Below are 19,621 nucleotides of genomic sequence, written 5' to 3'. Positions count from 1 at the left end.
TTCCCAGCAGCGCCTGCCCAGGTCGCCTCCGCGGGGCGAGCAGACGGCGGCCAGCGCGCCAGCCTCGCCGCCGCCGCCAGCCGCGCGCTCTGGGCGACTCTCTCGCTCGCTCGCGGGAAGCCGGCCCGGCTCCCGGCGGGCAGGCCCTCCTCCCGGGGCGAAAGCCGCAGCTGACGCAGGCGGCTCGGAAGGCGGAAGCTGCCCAGCTCCGACTGCTCAGGCCGCGCCGCGGGGCCTACACCTGGGGCCCCGACGGGCGGCCAGAGGCGCCCGGCCCGAGGTGCCCGGCCCGAGGTGCCCGAGGGGGCGGTCCGTGCGGGGGGCCCCGGGCGTCTAACTGGCTTAGCGCGTCCCAGAGCAACGGAGACCTCCTGTTCCTCCCCGCGCCCTACCCCCTACCCCCTACCCCCTTCCCGCCTGGCCCAAAGCGCCCGAGGGCGGGGGTCTGCGCTGGGCACCCCAGAAGTCTACGCGGTCCTGCGCGTCCCTGAGCCCCCTGCCCCTTCCAAGTTCCTCCCTGTACTCCCCCACCCCATCCAACGGGAGGGAAGGGGCGTGTCGAGGGTGGACACGCCCCTCATGAATATTAATAAGCGCGCATGCGCCTGCCAGGCGCGCTGGGTAGAGGTGGCTAGCCCCGGCCGCGGCTCCCAGACGGGCTCTCTGAGTCCCTCTCCGAGAGCCGGGCGGGCACGCGTCATTGTGTTACCTGCGACCGGCCCGCGAGCTGGGTTGGGGTTGTTTTTTTTTTCCTCCCCTCCCTCCCTCCTCTCTAAGCAGCTGATCTGAAAGGGAATAAAAGGCTGCGCATAATCATAATAATAAAAGAAGGGGAGCTCGAGAGAAGGAAAGAAAGCCGGGAGGTGGAAGAGGAGGGGGAGCGCCTCAAAGAAGCGATCAGAATAATAAAAGGAGGCCGGGCTCTTTGCCTTCTGGAACGGGCCGCTCTTGAAAGGGCTTTTGAAAAGTGGTGTTGTTTTCCAGTCGTGCATGCTCCAATCGGCGGAGTATATTAGAGCCGGGACGCGGCGGCCGCAGGGGCAGCGGCGACGGCAGCACCGGCGGCAGCACCAGCGCGAGCAGCAGCGCGAGCAGCAGCGGCGGCGGCGGCGGCGTCCCGAGTGCCCGCGGCGCGCGGTGCAGCGATGCGGTCCCCACGGACGCGCGGCCGGCCCGGGCGCCCCCTGAGCCTCCTGCTCGCCCTGCTCTGCGCCCTGCGAGCCAAGGTAAGAGCCCGCCGGGCCACTCTCCCGACCCGTCCTCTTCTTTCCCTCGCGGCGCCCCGGACGCCTGCGGTTGAGCGTCTGGAGCGGGCTCGGTAGCCCTGGGGCGCCGGCTCCCGCCCCGGCCCCTGCGCCCGAGAAGCTGCACCTGGGCTGGGGGAGCCCCCCGGCTCCTAAATGTACCCTCCAGGCTGGGCAGAGCGCGCGTTCGCTCCGCTCTTGCTCCCGGGGGGGGGGCGGCAGTCGTATCGGTTTGCTCCCACACTCTAGCCTCTCAAGCCCGGGAATCACGTTGAGTCCTTGCACCTAGTTTTGTAAAATTATTTTCACTTGGCGCCAAGGGCTCGTCGGGGCGGGCGGGGAGGGAGTCGCCACTTCCACCCTCGAAGAAAACAACTTTCCCCTGCGCTGACCTCCCTCCCTCCCTCTCTCGCCGGCAGGTGTGCGGGGCCTCCGGCCAGTTCGAGTTGGAGATCCTTTCCATGCAGAACGTGAACGGGGAGCTGCAAAACGGGAACTGCTGCGGCGGCGCCCGGAACCCGGGGGACCGCAAGTGCTCCCGCGACGAGTGTGACACGTACTTCAAAGTGTGCCTCAAGGAGTACCAGTCGCGCGTCACGGCCGGGGGGCCCTGCAGCTTCGGCTCGGGGTCCACGCCTGTCATCGGGGGCAACACCTTCAACCTCAAGGCCAGTCGCGGCAACGAACGCAACCGCATCGTGCTGCCTTTCAGTTTTGCCTGGCCGGTGAGTGCCGGCCGGGGCGGGGGGGCCGGGCCGTGGTTTGCACCCGTGGACCGAGCTCTTTCTCTTGCGAGAGGACAGGGATTTAAAGGGCCTTGGCTGGAAGCTCGGCGCTAACCCGGGATGTCTCTGTGGTGGCGGGGTTAGGGAGCCGAGGCTCTGTAGCTAGATCTCGGCAGGCCCCAGCCCCAGTGCTTTTTGCTAAGCGCTCGAAAGTGGGACCCCAGAGCGGGTGGTGGGGCAAGGCTCCTAGGAAGGCCGGTTGAAACTTGCAACGTGAAGGCCCGAGAGTAACCGCCCGAGCCAGGAGGTCATTATAGATGATCTTTGCTCAACCTATTAAACCTGATGCGCCGGGGAAGGCGGCTCGGCACAGTTCTGGCCTCCGAACGCCGTCCAAATTGGCACCCTCGCGTTTCCCGTGAGCAGCCGGGAGGGCGGGTGTGTCCTTCCTGGAGGGTGTGGGGAGCCCACTTCCCGCTGCTCCCCGGGAGATTTCGGTGCGTGCGGGGGCGCGCTCTGGGCTGAGTGTAAGGCCCGGGGGCGGCCGCCGCCGGGGGGCGGCCAGGCTTTCCCCAGAGCTGTGGGCGCGAGAGCCATCCGCCCCCTGCCGGCCCCTTCCTGCCCTCGCCCCCGCGCGGCGTAGCCCTTGTGGCCTCACTTCCAGCGGTTCCCGGTCTCTGGAACAGCTGTGTTTGCAAACTTCCCCGGGAAGGGCGGGGGTGCGCCCTCGTCCGGTGGGCGCGCGGGCCCCGCGAGCGTCGGGGGGCGTGCCGAGGCCTGGAAGGGGCGGCCCGAGCGAGGCAGCCCATGCGGGTGCAAGTGCACAGACCCACGACTCCGGAGCCGCTCGAGGCCCGGGCCCCGCTGGCAGACCCTGCAGCGAGGCCCTGGCAACGTCTCGAAATGGGTGGAAGGAAGATGAGTGTGATTGCAGAAGGGGAGGAAAGGGGAAAATGTTGGTGCCCTCTGCCCCGCTCCTGCCGTCCAGGAGGCGTGACTCAGTACCAGGACTGGGGCTTGGCCCGGCCTGTGCTGGGAGGGTGGGTGGTGAGAGGGGGGAGGTCGGTGCCCTGGGGAATACTCTTTGCCACGTGCTCTGATGGGGCGCACTCTGCTGCCTCCTATCGCGGGCTAGGGCTGGAATCGCAACTGTGGGAAGGGAGGGGAGAGAGTCGGCCTTGGAGTGTGTGAGAAGCTTGGGGTGGCTCTCAAGGCCCGTGTTGACTGGGGCTGGCGTTATAAAGTGCCCTCTGCCTGGGTGAGATGAGACATTTATCAGAAACATACCAGTAAAAGGGGCTTATAAAAACCTGTGGTTTGTGGAATTCTCTGAGAATGGAGGACTGAGTCTGTTGTGGGATCTCATTTTTACAAAGAGTGTTTATCTTGTTTGTTAATCCCCTTTAGGGAGAACTTTAAGCTAAAGAGGTTGGCCACTTTTTAATCTGGCTGGGCCCAAGTTGACTGTGACAACTGACTGCCCTTGCCCGTGTCCGAGTGTTTGGAGGTAGGGGGAAGGGGCCTGCAGGTGGTTCCACCCGCCTGGAGGATCAGTCCGGAGCCCCTCGCTTTTCACAAGACCATAAAAGGAATCTTATTACTGATGTGGAAAAGCTGCAGGGCTGGCTGAGGTTCATCTTGGAGAGGAGGGTCAGAGAAACGGCTGGGGTGAACACAAGGAGCCTTGCTCTCCCGGCTGGCTGGGGAAAGTGACCCAGAAGGTGTGTCTGCCTCCTTTTGACACTTGGCAGAGAGCCCGAGATGGGGAAGAGCGGCAGTGGTGTGTGAGGGCAGGGAGACGATTGATTTGCTGGTGCTCATCTGTGGTTTCAGGCCCCACGGGTCACCAACCATGAAATAGACTCTCGGCTTTTCTAGAATGGGGGAGACGGCTGGAGCTCACACTGAGAGTGTGGTTCTTTTGAAGCTGGGCCAAATGCCTGCGTCCCTCATAAACAAGTCCCCACCCCACCGCCCCAAAAAGGCCTGCTGTGCAGCGTAAGCTTGACTTCCCAAGAGAGAGTGGAGGTGGGGTGTGCCGTGTTATTTTCCCTAGCACGGTTGGAGAAACACCACTGTCTGTAACTTTCAAGAATGATTCCAGTGTGAGTGTTAACTGAAGTGAAAGCACTTAGGTAGCTGGATTAGTACTGAAGTAGATCGCACAGCTTCATTCAGTTTGGCAATTAAATATTAATGAGTGTATTTAAAGCTGATGTCTTAAATAGGTAATAGCTGAACTTGGTATAGAATTCAAGATGGAACAAGGAGGATACAGGGTTTAAAAAAAACAAAAAACAAACCACCTTGGACTTCCCGGCCCCTAAGCTTCTAACCCTTAGGCAGCCACAATTAGCGTCCACGTGGTTCCTCCCAAGTTTGCTGACAGTGGCAGAGAGGTGGTTCAGGGTGCACAAAAGAAGGTCACTTTAGAAGGTGGTGTAATTATGTGTTTTGTCTGGAATTATGACCCCAATCAAACAACTGCTTGTGTTCTGAAAAGGAAGAGGAGAAAACGATTTGGTCAGATATGAAGTGTAATCCACAGGCCAGTGTCCTTGTGAGAAGCTCTGTGCTGTGGGCCTGCCCTCCAGACAGTATCTGATTGTGTCCCACTTGGGGTCCACTGCCGCAGCCTGGTGACGGTTTTCTTTCGTGGCTTCTAATAAGCATAGCGGTACTGCTCGGAGGGGCTTGACTTGAAGCAACTAGCCTGATTTATGATCCTCCAATCAGGGGACCCAGTGATAAGACCATACATTATCGGAGGTAATTAGGCTCAACAGGAAATGATTGGGGAATAACCATTTAGAAATCACTGAAATGGTTAAGTTGCACTTCCCAAAATTAGTACTAAATCCCAGGAGTGCCTGCTAATTAAAAATACATTAGTGTAATTACCACTACCCAGCCCCAAAAGCTTTTTAGGAACTCCAGAACCCCAGTTAGCTGTACTGATGCTTTGCTGGCCCTGGAGTGAAGTGAATCTGGAGAAATTTGGGGGGAAGCAGTTCAGGTACCTGGTCTCTCGGCCTCATATTTAAATGCCATTGACATTGATAAAAGGCTTGCTGAGATCAACTTCCATCTTTTAGGAAAACGCAGTGAAGTGTGATTCTTGCATACCAGAGGGATGCCAGCTTTGGCCCCGTTCACACTTGAGGCCTGAATGACCCACGGCCAGGGGTTTAGGTAAATTGGATGCTATAAGGTTAGTCGCAGACCATAACTGACATGCCCTTGCCTTTATGCCTTCCTCTGTGCTTTCGGGTCCCTAGGCCTCCCCAGATGGGGTAGCCACGTGGAGGGATGGGATTCTCATTTGAACTGACTCCTTTCTGCAGTCAGAATGTGCCACCCATGTGGTCAGCATGCGTGCATACAAATAGCACACGTGTGTACGTGCTCAGAGCAAGGGACTTTCTGTGTATGGGGAAAACACCCTTTGCCCTAAGATACCTACCTCGAACTAAAGTGATGAAATGATATGTCTGCATTGCAAAATCAGGCTGGAGAGAAAGTTGAGCGATGCTTGCTTTGTACTAAGTGTCTGCAGAATGGCTGCTCCCCACATGGAATCCCTATTCAAGGTACTTGGTTTCTAATCTTTCCTCTTCCAGGTGTAACCTCTGTGTGCTCTTCCTCCTTGTTGTCTTGTTTCTTAGCAACTTATTCAAACCTCCAGTACTTATAGGAGTTAACAACCCACCAGCTCCACACCCATAATTCTACAGGGACTTCAAACATTTTTCAAGAATGGTGAAGCTTTTGGCATGGAGGCTCTTTGGGGGAGTTGGATGGGTAAGGAGGAGAGGCAGCAGCCACTTACAAAGCATGTAGCCTCCCAGAAAGCCAGCAATCTGAATGCTGCCTAAAATCTTTACAGCAAATAGTTGTAAGGGACCTTTTGGATGGAAGGTATGTGGAAAGTTTAGCATAGAGGAGAAATGTTATTCATGAAAAAACGAAGCCAAGGCAACAGGGAGTCTTCATGTCCTGATCTGAAAACAGGAATGCAAACAGAGGCCTTGGCCGGATTCATGGCAGCCACTGGCCCATTGTAGGAGGGCCAGAACCTGGTTCCAATGCCAGGCTTTCAAGATTAGTTACAGTGTAAGAATGCGTAATCTCTGGATGTGCATACAATCAGCATGGTCATCCATAAAGGCAAATATTCCTGAGAACTCCCCCTTGGTAAATGTTCAGAGGCATGTTCCCTCTGCCCCTTCAACCCCCATGGTGAGGTTCCAAGCTGCTCCAGCTTTTAAATGCATTAAAAAAAAAAAAAAAAATTAGCCGTAAACAAACCTAACCTAGTTTTCAACTTTAGGAAGATGCTTGTTTTAGTATGCATGCGAAGTGATGATTCTTGTGTTTTCTAGAATGGTAGAGGCGGAGGGGTAGGGTTCTGGGTTCAGAAATGTCCTGCCTCTAGCTTGGCATGGGGTGGGGGTGAGGGGCTGTGTTGTGACTTCTTGCTGGTTTCTGATCACCGTGTGCACTACCCTGCCCTGTGGCCCTTGTTTCTATTGCACCAGTGACATTTGTCTCTGGTGCATTGCATGTGCTGGGAGGACACAACAGCGTGGCTCGCGGTGGTTAAAAGTGGCACATAAATAGTCAAACATTCAAGGCCCTCTACCAGCTCAGCCCAGTCTTTATGCGCTTCTGGTAAACGAGTAGAAAGGCATCTTGTTCAGGCTTGCTCTGTGTGAACCGGACGGTTGTGCTTGGCTGGTTTCTCGGTATTCTATCTATTAACCTCGCCACCCTTTTGTAACTGGTGCATTTAATTATCAGTGGGATGCTTTTCAAACAGGTAGGGGTAATGATGGGAAAGGGGGTGGGGGGCCTCTCTTTGAGAGTCTCAAATCTGGATATGAGCTTCGGGGCCCCGCTTGGTGAGTCTTTGAGGTGGGCTTTCATGAGAAAATCACCCTTTGTAACCAGATCAGACTCTATTGAAATGTCAAGCCCTGCAGACTAAATTGCTTTCTGTGACTGAGGTCTCAGCTGGGATGCCATGGGGTGGTTGTCCTCCCTCCGTGCCTCACCTTGCCCAAACCCTGCCACACTTGAATCGTCGAGGCGAGCGTGCATGTACCCACTCATGACATCTCTGGAGCCTTTATTGAATATGTTTGTGCTTGGAATGTTTTATACTCCGGCCACCCAGACGCAGGCAGGACAATAGTGTGGCCGAATTGACTGAAATGAGGATTACAGGGAATAATGCAGCCTCTCCACAAATAATGCAGATACAGGGCCAGCCTCAGGAAGCGACAGTTGAGTCAGCAGAGCACAGGGCCCCAGACCGACCTGGGGCCGATGACTCTGTACAATGGCCCTGTGGGCGCTCCCAGGGCGCGCTCCCTGCCGCCTGCCCGGCAGCCCAGGCTTTTGGATGCCGCACGTGTGCCGTTTGCATGGTGGGCTGTTTGGCAGGAGGGGAAGCAGCAGCTTCTCAGGGCTTGGTTTGGCTGCCACTGTTGCCAGGAAGAGGAAGCTCTCAGCTGCCAGCACAATTACCTTTGTTTCTCACATCCCCCCTTCTTAATATGGCAATTAAGTGCTTACCACTCCGCCTGGTAACCACCATGGGGCTGGATGGGCGCGGAAAACAGGCCTCCCGCAGCCCCAGTGCCAAGGGCGGGAGGAGGCGCCGGGAGCCCTTCGATGCCAGGACCCTCCTGGAGGTAGAATTCCATGGGTGTCCTCCCCAGAGGTCCTCCTGAAAGCTGACCATTGCTCCTTCCTGCTGCACAAGAGTGAGAACCAGCTGCCGTGTTGCCAGGTTTCCCTGGAGCTGGGAAGGACAGAAGCGATTCACACTGTGAACCCAGACTGAAGATCTGCTGGCCGCCCATCCCTCCTGCTTTACCCCCAGGCCATTTTTCTGGAAAAATTTAAGGAAAAATAGATGAATGCCAGGTAGCTTTTTATAAGAATCCTGTTCTCATAGTTTGAAACCAAGAAAAATCCAGGTGTTTGCTGTCTTTTATGTTTTTTGCGGGTTGGTTTTTTTTTTTTGTATGAACTTGTTAATAAGTTGAAACACCTGCCCGTCATCTCGCCTGCACCCCTTCCCAAGCCGTGAGAAGGGCCCTGGGACTTGGCCTCTCTAGGGTTAGGTTTGCATGGCCACTTGGGTGTGATGTGATTGTAGCGGAATGCCAGTTTGGGGCCTGGTAGCCGGCCTTGATGGCATAAGGTGCGCTTGGTCTGGATCCCGGAGTCTGGATGTACATTCTGGGATGTACAGAGGTCAAGCGTGGGCCTGGGAAAAATTAAAGTTCCCTAGCAACTAATAATCATTGCCAAATTATCTCGATTGTTGATCTATAGTGTGGGGATGGAGTGGGAGCTTAAGAGAGCCTCCTAATAGGAGCCTTGGAGAGAATCCTTTTCTCTGAAGGCTGGGTGGGAGGAATCCTCCTGCCCCAGGAGGCGAGTCCTAGAACCACAGTCCCTTCTCTGAAACAAGGGAGAGAGAGGGTCCATGGCTGCTGCTTGATTTTTCTACCAACGCCTCGTTGCCAGTGCTGCAGCCCCCAGCCCCTGCCCCACCTTCGCCTCCTAGAAGGCCGTTCATGGGGAAATCATGATGCCAGCTGGTGTCAAGGGCTCTGTACTCCTCTTTCCCCTCAAGGTGGGGCATGTTGGTCAGCGATTTCTGAGGTCTCCCAGTTCTGGGAGGATGAGTCCGGGAGAGAGCGTGGCCTTCTAGGATCTTGTGCAAGAACCAAGGATGTCCTCTCCCTTGAGCTTTAAGCAGAGTTACTGCTGTCATGCCAGCTCGGTCCCGGGATGCCTTCCCTTTCCGTGGGGTTGTGGGCATTGTGTGTTTAGTGCTTGTACAAGTCTGAACAAACTCCCGGGTACCAGTGCATTTAATCAGAGGATTAATTACAACAATATGTGGAAGTGGAGAACGTGGGTCTTGACGTGACCAGCAAATGAAGGGCTTCATTATCCAGAATCAGCCCCACATCTGGCCTCATTTGGACTTGGCTCTCATGTCAAATCAGTAGAGAAACCTAACTTCTTGGTGCTCTCAGGGAAGAGTCCGGTAATTTGTAGGAAGTCCTAAGAAACACAGAGGCAGTAAATAAGGTGTAACTTTCACTAATAAAACACCAGTGACGACAGCAATGAATTTGGACCTCTGGCCACTTGCGGGAGAGGGCTGGGTATGTGCCCCGGCTTGCCCGGTTTTGCTTGCTTTTCTGAGCATTTTCCCACAGTTATCAGTGAGCGAAATGGAATCCTACTCTGCTTTGAGTATGAAACATATTTCGGCTGAATTCCAAGGCGGGGTCTATCACAAGATATTTTTATGTTTAGAGACCTGCTGGGTCGCTGTGTGAGCAGTAAGCTTGCTTTGAGTTATGAATGAAGTTCCTTTTTTTTTTTTTTTCTTCCCCCCTCTCGTTTTGCCTTCACCTTGTAGGTGGCACGGTATTATTTGATCAATATACGCTACTATTTCCGACGTACTGGTACCTGCCATTGACAAGGCGGGGATACATAAAAGGGTTCATGTGCCTTTCCTCCCTACCCTCCACCCCTTCGGATACATTTCCCCAGCACCAAGATAGCAGAAGTTTTCTTGAAACCCTGGTGTTTTGTGAGACTGACCTCATTCTAAATTACAAATGAAGATTTGAGTAAAAGTGGGAATTTGCTAATGGCTTGGATTTGGGGGGGGGGGGCGGGGAGGAGGTGGAATTCTGAGATAAGCCTGGAAGATAAAAGGTACCTTCAGTAGAATGGCTGGCATCCCGCCAGTGTCCAGGGAATTTGTTTAGTTAGTGGACCCTGATTATTCCTGGAATGTTAGATCTTATTGACAGATAAGTTTATCAATAAATACAACCCATGGGGTGCAGCTCTTTCTTCCTTTTATACTGTGGTCCCTAGAGTCTGCCCCCCCTGCACCCCCAAGTTAGGTTACCGCCTTTGTCTTCAGAGTCTGTTTGCACCTACCCACCCCTCCTGCTTCCTAGAGTCACCTGATACTTGTGGGAGCCGAGATGGTCTCACACAGACAGGGCTTTCAAAGGGGTTCTGCAAAGGAAAAGGTGCCTCCCTGGGGACCTCCCCACCAGGGCCCAGAGTGTAACAGCAATCCCCAGCCCTCCTCACTGGGTGAGCGCCTCCACTCCCAGGTACCAACACCTGGTTAGGTTAGCTTAGCATCAATTCTTTGTGTGGTTTTCTCAAGCACCAGGGTTAGAGTCTGGAAAGTTTGGGAAAAGCATACGCAAAGTGTGCACAAGTATAGAGAGGTGGCATTTCTTGGTCGGGACTTCAGGCTGCCTGCACGAGGACCACGGTGGGCCCGGTGTCTTTTGCCACCCTGGGGTGGGTGCTAGGGGGAGGGGTGGGGAGTCGGTGTAGACCTAAACGCCCAAGACCTCACTTCGACAGCAAATACAGTTTCCATTTTGGCCGCATGGTTTTGTTTGGCAGGGCGTGCAGGGAGGCCGAGAAGGCCTGACCTTTGCGAGCTGACCCCCGTTTCTGAATACTGAGCTGTTGTTTATCTGTGTTACAGAGGTCCTACACTTTGCTTGTGGAGGCGTGGGATTCCAGCAATGACACTGTCCGTAAGTATCACAGCCATGGGCTGAGTGCGTGAGTCTGGAAGCACAGAGCTTGGCACCCGGTGCTTGTCAGAGCTGGATAGAGCTGTCCCCAGGCTGCTTCAGAGCTCTTCTGCCACTGCCCCCGCCCTCCCACACACACCTCAACGTGGAGTCTTTTTCCATCACTTCCCCTAGATTTTTCACTTGGAATATTAAGTGGCCAGGACAGATCGCCAGTTAACTCAGTCCCTGAATACAGCCCCTAGATTATCTTTGGGATAGAGATCTTAATGGTTTTACAACTCTAAAACCTTGTAGACTCGCGAAAGGATCAAAGTAGTGACTTTTTTAAAGTCCATTTAAACTTTAAGTGAGCATTTAATCTCTCATCAGAAAGATAAAGCCCGAAGAGGTGGCTTTGGGCTCTAAAGACCGACCTTGAATTTCACTCGTTGGGCAGGTGAGCCCCCAGCCGGTCAGGGTTTCCCACACTGTGCGTGACTGGCGTTCCAGTGCCTCACACTGGCCTTGTCCCCTTCTGAAAGGTGGCTCTGTTCTCAGCGCAGGCTGCTTTTCAGGGCCGCTGGGGGTGGGCGGGTGCTGGGGTCGGGGGGAAGCCCTAGAGGATGCCGGTAGAAACTGCGGCATCTGTCTGGCTTAGAACGGAGTCTTTGCTCTTGGATTGTAACTTCAAAATACGTTTCCCCTCCCTCGCTGAGACTGCCAGCCAGTTCCCTTTTTGCCAGCAGGATCTGGGTGGTTGTCATGGGAAAACTTGATTCATGCTGAAATCCGAGTCTGCGCCAAGAGGAGGGGTTGACCGGCCTGGTGTCTCTGTGCGCACCCCGATCCCATCCCTCTGCGTGTCTCATCCTCTCTGACCCTTGGTGTGTTTGCTGCTAAGAACATTTCCCCCTCTTCTCGCCTTGCTTTTTTCTTCCTGACTCTGGGACTGGTGAATGACCAGAGAAGGCACAGTGAGGGCCTGGAATCCAAGAGGCAGCCGCTGCCCAACTGTCTCGCTTGCCCACCTTGAGCCACACGATCACTGCTGAACCCCTGTTGCCAGAAGCTCCAGGTCATTTGGGTCACTCCTTGTGCTTTGGCATCTGAAGTCCAGATCCGTGGACCTTCCTCCCCGAGTGATACCCCTGTCCTGCTGTTGGTGGAGGGAGGGGAGGCAGTGACCTGCCTGGGCTGTGGCTGATGCCAGTCAGGGTCATGGCACCTGTTTGTTCTCTGTTCCCTCCCCTGCCACACGCATTGGGGGCTGGGTGAGCGTTATATCACTGACCTGCTTACAATGGTAACTGTACATTGGGAAGATGGGGGATGGGGAGGGGGAGACAGGCTCTTCAGATGTCCTGGTGCAGATGTTAACACAGTCTGGCTGGTGGCGTGAGCATCCTTGAGGTTGACCCTGGCTCCTGGTAAGAGCTGGGTTAGGACACCTGTCCTAACAGGTGTCCTGTTAGGGGCAGGTGTGTAAGGGGTCCCTAGTGTTTGCAGGGCCCTTCCTGGGCCTTCCACCAGCCCATGGGTCAGGTAGCTGTTCCTCCGGAAGCTGGTGCCCCTCCAGAGCTGCCCACAGTTGTCTGCCCCATTTTGGGGTTCTGGAGCCTCTCCTCGCTTGCTGGGAGGTAAAATCACTGGAAGGACACAGGAAGAGTTGGGGTAGAGATAATAAAGGGCTTTCAGACCTCTACTCTTGAAGAGAGGGGTTGCCTCAAAGTCACGGAATGCCCACTTCAGGGCACTGAGCCTCACTTCTGTGACCCTGGTGAGGAGGAATGGGGGTTTGCTGGGAGTGGCTTATCCACATGCTTGTCCAGCCTCCCTTTTGCGATGCTTCCAAGGTATCTCGGATTCCAGCGTATTCAGAACCAAATGTGTCATCTTCCCTCCCCAAAATCAGAGCCTGCCTAGGGCCCTTTATGGATGACTGGCACCAGCATTTGAACACCCAGTACCATAAGCCAGAAATCTGAACAGCACCCCCTGTGTACCACCCTCTCTTAGCATCCGTATCTAATCCACCTCCAAGTTCTGAAAATCTTATGTCCAGTGCTCCACACCCAATCCTGATGCCTCCCTCCACCTCCCCTGCTGTTACCCTGGTCCATGTCACCATCTGCTTACGCCTGAATTCTTACAGTAGAGGCTGAATTAATGCACCCCTATCTACTCTGGTCCACCTCCAGCGCTTCCTCCATTCTCCTGCCATCTTGATCTTTTCAGAGCATAAAGTTTGAGTGTCACCTTTACTGAGAGCCATTTGGTAACTCCCTGTTGCCCTTGGGACAGATCTTTGTGTGGCCCCAAAGCCCCTTGCATGGCCCAGTCTTGTCTCCCTGCCAGCTCCATCTCACATGCCACATTGTCATCTGTCATATCTATATTCTCTCAAACCCCACCAGTCAACTTTCTGTCCTCAAATGCATCACATTCTCTCCTGCCTCAGGGCCTTTGCACGTGCTGTTCTGCGCTGCCTGGAATGTTTTGCTTTTACTCCCTTCACCCTCTGTCCCTCCCAAGGCACTGTCCTCCATGAGGGCAGACGCTGAGGATGTGTAGCAACCCAACTGGGGTTGGCTGCTCCTTGGGGACCAAAGAAGGCTTCAGATTAGAGGCAGAGCCCTGAGCTTGGGAACAGAGAATTCCTTCTCACGTCAGCTCTGCAATGAACCCTCAGGAGCAGAGCCTGGCCCAAGTGAAACCCAGGTGATGTACATGTGTTAGAAAGTATTTTCTGAGGCCAGCCCTCCAAGGTCATTGCTATTGCATTTCAGGACTGCACTATATAAGGGTGCAGATTTTACTCTCTCCCCCAGAGCAAATGATTTCAGTTTCTCGTTCTGATCAATAGATATGTAAACACAGGTTGGCATACTTAGGACCAGGTTTTCCTTATACTGTAGGCTTCTTGGTTAAGCCTTTTTGGTTAAGGTTTGTGGTTGGCGTGGTTCCAGGATTCTGCTCAGACTCGCCTCTCATCCCCTCCTCCTTGGCCTGCAAGGCTGTTGTGGGTTCTTCGTGCTCCATCTTCATGCAGTTTGAGGTTGTAGGAAGGCCTGGTAATATCCCCTTCCAATCTTAAAGCTGGGCTATCAACTGAACTACCCCAGAAACACTGGTAATGCCCTGAGCTGATAGGAAGTGTGATTCAGGCGACAGCAGCTTAGAAGAAGCATCTCTGTAACCCAGATGCCAGAAAGCGTGTCACAGACACGCTCAACTCCCTCTGGGCCCTTAGGAAAAATCTGTCACGCAGGTGTGAAGTTAGTTATACAGACCTGTTAGCCCCATTGAGGATTCTGAAATGATGTCTTCACAACATTTCCCGGAAATAGAAAGCATACCAAACTACTGACTGACATGTCAGCCTGTGCCTTTAGGATTACCCCGGACTCTTGTCTGAATTGTTTGTTGTTGCAGCCTGCCTGAGAAGGAGCCATGGCTAGTGTGTTTAAGTAATCCCTTTATTAAGATCTCATCATCACATGGTAATAGCTCACTACACTTTTTCATTGAACCAGCAGAGCAAGCACACAGTTAATGCAGGGACATTTTTGTCATTCTTTGGCCTGTGTTTATTTGCAAAACTCAGGTTAGGAAAGCGTCCTCCGAAAGTGCTTCCTGCGTGCCGGAGTGTAGGTCTGCAGGTATGCGGGCTTGTTCAAGGCCCGTCTTGCCCACAGGTAAAGAGCCCAGAGGGTGAGGGTTGGGGCACTGTTGGAAGTGGAGTGTGGCTGAATCTGCCCAGGAGTGCCCGTTTCCTGGTCACCTGTGGGGTTTGCCTAGCCTTGCAGATGAGCACAGGCCCTAGGCCTAGAAAAACAGGGGTGTGGGTGGATAAGAATCACAAAGACACTGCAAGCAGGTCCTAACGGTCTCTCCAAGGTGGCCTTGAATTTGACAAGGCGTCAAGGGTTGGTGCTGGCAGGTTTAAGAAAACAAACACAGGACCAGGGTGGGTGCCGACTCGGGGCCTCGTTTCCTTTTCATGCCCCTCCCCTGAACTCCTGGCACCTGGAGTTTGGAGCTATTTTTGTACCTGTCTCTTCTCATACTAAGTGATAGGTGACCCCAGGGCAGGGACCACTTCTTCCTCCTGGAGCTGTTTGGGCCCCAGGCGTGTCTCTTTTCCTCAGTAGGCGCTCTTTAAGGAGCCTGACTTGGCTCCAAAAAACCCTCAGTCTACCTGTCTGTAAACTGGGATGAATGCTTTTCCCATCTGCCTTCTGGGCGAAGGTGAAAGGTGAAATGCATCAAGTTCGTGGTATTGTTATTTAAATGCCAGCTTAAGAGGTGGCAAAGTTTATAATTAAAAAAAAAATTACTCTCTGGCTTCCAGTGAAGAGTTTAGAAATAGACACAGCCTTTCTAAAGCAAGACACAAAACTCTAAAACCAGAAAAGAAAGATTGCTAACCTTTACCTGGAATAATGAAATTTCTTCAAGAATAGCCTTCCATAAGGGGCCACTTTCTATCACACGTAAAGAGCTTTTGCAAACCAGTATGACCAAACAGCGCAATAGAAAAGTTGACAAAGGAGAGAAACAGATTGAAGTTCACAGGAGCCGATACACATGGTTTTGTCAAAAGGGTGCCTCACTATCAATTAAATACCCATTAAATCAGAAAGTCTGATAACGCAGTGTTGGCACTGCTGTTGGGAAACAGTTTCCTTTGCTGGTGGGAGGGTAGACAGATGGGGCTTCTGTTCCTGGTGGTTTGGGTTTTCTGGGTGGAAGCGTGTTGGTCGTGTGTGTCTTCTTCGATCCAGCACTTCCATTTCTGGGATATTTCTTTCTTCTAGAACCACATACAGGCAAATATATTCAAGGTTGTTCCCTGTGGCTTTGCTTAATAGCCAAAGGCCAAAACAACCTCAGTGCACATGTTGGGAACTAGGTAAATGATTTCACTTTATTTCCAGATGAAGAAATACTACATGCCCAGTAAAAAGGGTAAATGTATGATGGGGAGGGAGATGAATGGCTCATTTTTTGCCCTTTTGTGTTGTTTGAATTTGTGCCTTGTGCATTTGTTGTTATTAAAAGTCGTCAAAATGGTCAGGGGAGAAAGCTCTGATGTCTGATGTAAATGTTGGTGTGATTAATCCTTTTTTTTTTTTGCCTCTAGAACCCGACAGCATTATTGAAAAGGCTTCTCACTCAGGCATGATCAACCCCAGCCGGCAGTGGCAGACGCTGAAGCAGAACACGGGGGTTGCCCACTTTGAGTATCAGATCCGCGTGACCTGTGATGACTATTACTATGGCTTCGGCTGCAATAAGTTCTGCCGACCCAGAGACGACTTCTTTGGCCACTATGCCTGCGACCAGAATGGCAACAAAACTTGCATGGAAGGCTGGATGGGCCCTGAATGTAACAAAGGTGTGTGTGGGCGTGCCTGGTGGGTTAACCAGCTCCTGATGGCTGTCACTTTGGGTGTCATGTTCTCACCCCCCTGCCATCAGGTGGCTTTCTTGGGTATGGTGAGATTTGGGCTGTTTTCTAGGCCTGAAGCACGAAGATGCTGTTGGTACCCCCTCCCCCAGACGCTCTGAGCATTGGCTGCTAACATCTCCTTCTCTGGAGCGTTGTCCTTGGCCAAACAGGTGCCACTCCACACCCCGTCCCTCCAGCTCACAGTCTGTGAATGGCTGACATGGGCGTAAGAAGGCCACAGCCCCCTTTGTGTTAACTCTGGGCTACAGTTCACACTCCAGAGTTTCCCCTGGGATCAGGCTGAGGCCAAGCTCCCGCTGAGACCACGTTCTTGCTCAGCTTCTTCCCCTGCCCATCTGCTGCCCTCTACCTCTTTCTCTGTACCCGAACCCCCTTCTCAGGCTCTGTTTTTTAAGGCATCCGATGCAAAACAGATGCCAAGTGGGACTGCGTTAGCCCAGCCAATGTCTGAACAGCTTGTGAAAAATGACAGCCCTTGGGCTCAGGGTGGCCTTACGGCAGCTTTCACTGGCCATCTCTGGGGGCCGTGGTACTGAGGGGAGGGGGCGAGTGGTGAACTGAACGCCTCCACAGTGGGATAAACTTCCAGACCTCCTGTCTACGGTCCCAGCCCCGTCTATTAGAATACAGGGAGTTATCACATATTCACAGATGTTCACAGAATTATCTGTGGTCTTTACCTTTACAAAGCTTCTAATTCATAGCAAATTGGTGGATAATTCTAGTTAACCATGTAAGAGGCCCTCACGAACGTTAACGCACTCTGCTTAGTTCACGTAATTTGGTAAATTCTGTTAAGATAAACTCAAGTTGAAAAACGAATTTTTGAACTGTGACTGAAGGGTAGGGCAAAGAGAGGAATTTGCAGGTCTCCTGGGCAATATTGCTTTCTTAAATAATCAGAGACAAGAGTGAAAAGGATGGCCTTTCTGGGATCCAAATGAAAGGATTGAGAAAACATATTTTAAATAGTTGATGTCCTAAAAATCAGTAACAATTACTTAAAAAGTATCTGCCTACTATTTTTTAATGTCTGTTCAAAAACTTTTTTCAATAAAGGAAGCAGAATGGTTTTGTGTGGATACTTTGCAAAAAAAAAAAAAAAAAAGTACCACCAGATCTGGCCCCTGGATTAGCCTGCCAAGTGAAGCCGGCCTGGTTGGCTTTGTGAGTCCCATGGGATTTTTGAGACACCAGGCATTTGGTCAGAGGGTTCTGAGGAGGCTGGGGTACCGAGTGGGGAAGATGACAGAGTTGAGGAAGGATTAGACCTCCTTTTTGCTTTTGGCGAGGGTGGGAATTGACCGGGAGCAGCGTAGCTATTGTTCAGAGACTCCGTAAAGCTCCCCTTCCCCCACCTGCTTGCCTGCATTTTGTCCCCACATGCTATCATGTTTGAGGATCTGCTAGCATGGCCTTGAAGTTTAAAGCTGGGTTTGTTCTTGGGACACCTCAGTGGGCTTGATATGAGATCTCTTAAAATAGTGGATTTTGTCGGCTTAATGGATGAGGCCATTCTCATGATGGTGGCAGTGCAAGAAACTGGCAGTGTGCTGACACATCCTTCTGTGTTTTTTTGTTTTTTGTTTTTTTACAGCTATCTGCCGGCAGGGCTGCAGCCCCAAGCATGGGTCTTGCAAACTCCCAGGTGACTGCAGGTAAACAACTAAACTCTTTTTTTTCCTACTAATAATGATCCCTTTAATACAAGAGGAGGACTGACTTTATTGTGAATACGCCTCTTTTTCTTTGGAGGACAAGAAAGCGTTACCAAAAAAAAAAATTTTTTTTTTCAAGTAGGCACATCCGAAGCTTATTAAATTATACCAGCTGTCCGGTGAAATGCACACGCTTCTCTCTTGGGGGAAAAAAAAAACTTTTCTGGGCACAGTCAGTGACTTCATGTATTAACGGCTCTGTAAATTGATAACTCGTTTTTATAATCTTCCCCTTAAAGTGCTAATGGACTAGATGGAGGGCTGTGGGTTTGGTTTTTGCTGCGGTCTCTCTCCTCCTCCACCCCCCAGCCCCTGCCTGGTTTTCTGTCTCCCAGCCCTCCCCCACTTTTCCCATCAATAGGGGAAAGTGGAGCATTCTTTAGAATGGGATTAGGACAATCTCCTGGCCCCTTTGCAGGCGGGAGCCTGGCCGGTGCTGAGAGGTTAATGGCTGCGCTGGAATCTTGTCAGTTGAGCCTGATGAATGTAGACTTTTGCTGCTGGCCTTTGAAGTCTGTTCTTTTATGGTCCCGGACAATGCAAGAAGCCAAATGGAGACCTCCCCCACGGCTTCCCGATTACAGTTTTTGGAACTTCTTGAAATGTACATCATGCCAATCTGGGAAAGGCTTGTTTCAGGAAATACTGTTGGTGTCTGTGGCATTTTGACATGATCGCCCACTTTACTCTCCTCCCAAATCTGAAGGATTAGCAGATTTAATTTGACACTCAATGGTTCCTTTGGGCCTGTCATGTTTTCCCCCAAAGCTACCCCAGTTTGAGCCTGGGGAAGCTTACGAATCCTTAGCCTAAACCAGTGCATCTCAAACTGACGTTACCTGGGGCTCTTGTGATGACGCAGATCCTGATTCCATAGCTTGGGGTGGACTCAAATCTCTGCATTTCTAACAGGCCCCCAGCGGTGCTGCTGTTGCTGGGGGGACCGTACTTTGGGATTCACTGCCCCCAAACCTCAGTACTCAGAGTGTCATTCCCCGAGTTAACCAGGGACGTGTGGAAATGCAGGTTGCTGGGTGCCACCCCACACCCACGGAACCCCAGTCCCTAGGTTGGGCCCAGAAATCTGCATTTCGACAGGCTGAGCACAGCCACAGGATTTTGCCGCTCCGAAAATCCTGAAGACTGCCGTGGTCCTCTGTACCTTTGTGCACCCGCCGCCGCAGCTCCCCTCCCATGCAGCGGGGAGCTCTGAGCTCTGGGGCTTGAAGCTGAAGTGGGAATCAGGGCAGCTGGAAGTAAAACAAAACCAGGCTGGCCTGAAATTGTCTCTTCCTGCACTTCCGAAAGATAAGTTTACTTTCTGGAAGACTGAAGGGCTTCGCCTGCGAACCCCCATCGCTGGTGGCAGCCGACTGTGGTGTTTAACAGCGTTACTGTCGAGCTTGGGGGCAGGCTCTTCTTTGTGAAGGTTGTTCCCGAGAGTCAGATCAGCCGTGCTCTCAGGGACTCTGCTGCGCCCGCTTCGTGCTCAGCTCAGATGAATATCAGCCGAGGGCGACCGCAATTTCTGCTCCTGTCATCAGAATAAACACACTGCTGCCTGGGGAGGGCCCTCCCAGCCAGAACAGCAGGCTTTGTTTCCAGAATTTAGGCCTTTCTCTTTCGAAGTCTCCCTCCCACTCCCTGCCTGGACTCGCAGGCCCTTATTTACTTAAGGTGTGACTTTCCCACACATCATTTGCATGGTCTCCCAGGCCATCTCCTTCTCCTTCCCTTGAAAGAAAAATCAAAACAGAACCTTCTCGCCAAGGAAGTTCTGGTTGCGTCCTGCTCCAGAAACAGCTGATGGCAAGTTACCTGTCAGTTGTCCTTTGGATCATGTATTACAGAGGTGTGTTTTGTCTCATTT

The 19,621-nt window shown here is 52.6% G+C and overlaps 1 protein-coding gene across 1 annotated transcript in view; it reads left to right on the top strand.

Annotated features, from left to right (window-relative positions):
- Positions 1-649: 649 nt before the first annotated feature.
- JAG1 (jagged canonical Notch ligand 1) overlaps positions 650-19,621 on the top strand; it is a 35,320-nt gene continuing 16,348 nt past the window's right edge. The window contains exons 1-5 of the mRNA XM_068565611.1: positions 650-1,226; positions 1,664-1,969; positions 10,527-10,578; positions 15,704-15,958; positions 17,631-17,691. Of these exons, the coding sequence (XP_068421712.1) occupies positions 1,146-1,226; positions 1,664-1,969; positions 10,527-10,578; positions 15,704-15,958; positions 17,631-17,691 (755 nt within the window). The 5' untranslated portion in view covers positions 650-1,145. The remainder of the gene's footprint in view (positions 1,227-1,663; positions 1,970-10,526; positions 10,579-15,703; positions 15,959-17,630; positions 17,692-19,621) is intronic.

Source organism: Eschrichtius robustus, chromosome 16 (assembly GCF_028021215.1).
Source record: "Eschrichtius robustus isolate mEscRob2 chromosome 16, mEscRob2.pri, whole genome shotgun sequence".
In the NCBI taxonomy this organism is placed as follows: domain Eukaryota; kingdom Metazoa; phylum Chordata; class Mammalia; order Artiodactyla; family Eschrichtiidae; genus Eschrichtius; species Eschrichtius robustus.
Note: the sequence above shows the minus strand (reverse complement) of the source record. Positions and strands in the feature narration are given on the sequence as shown.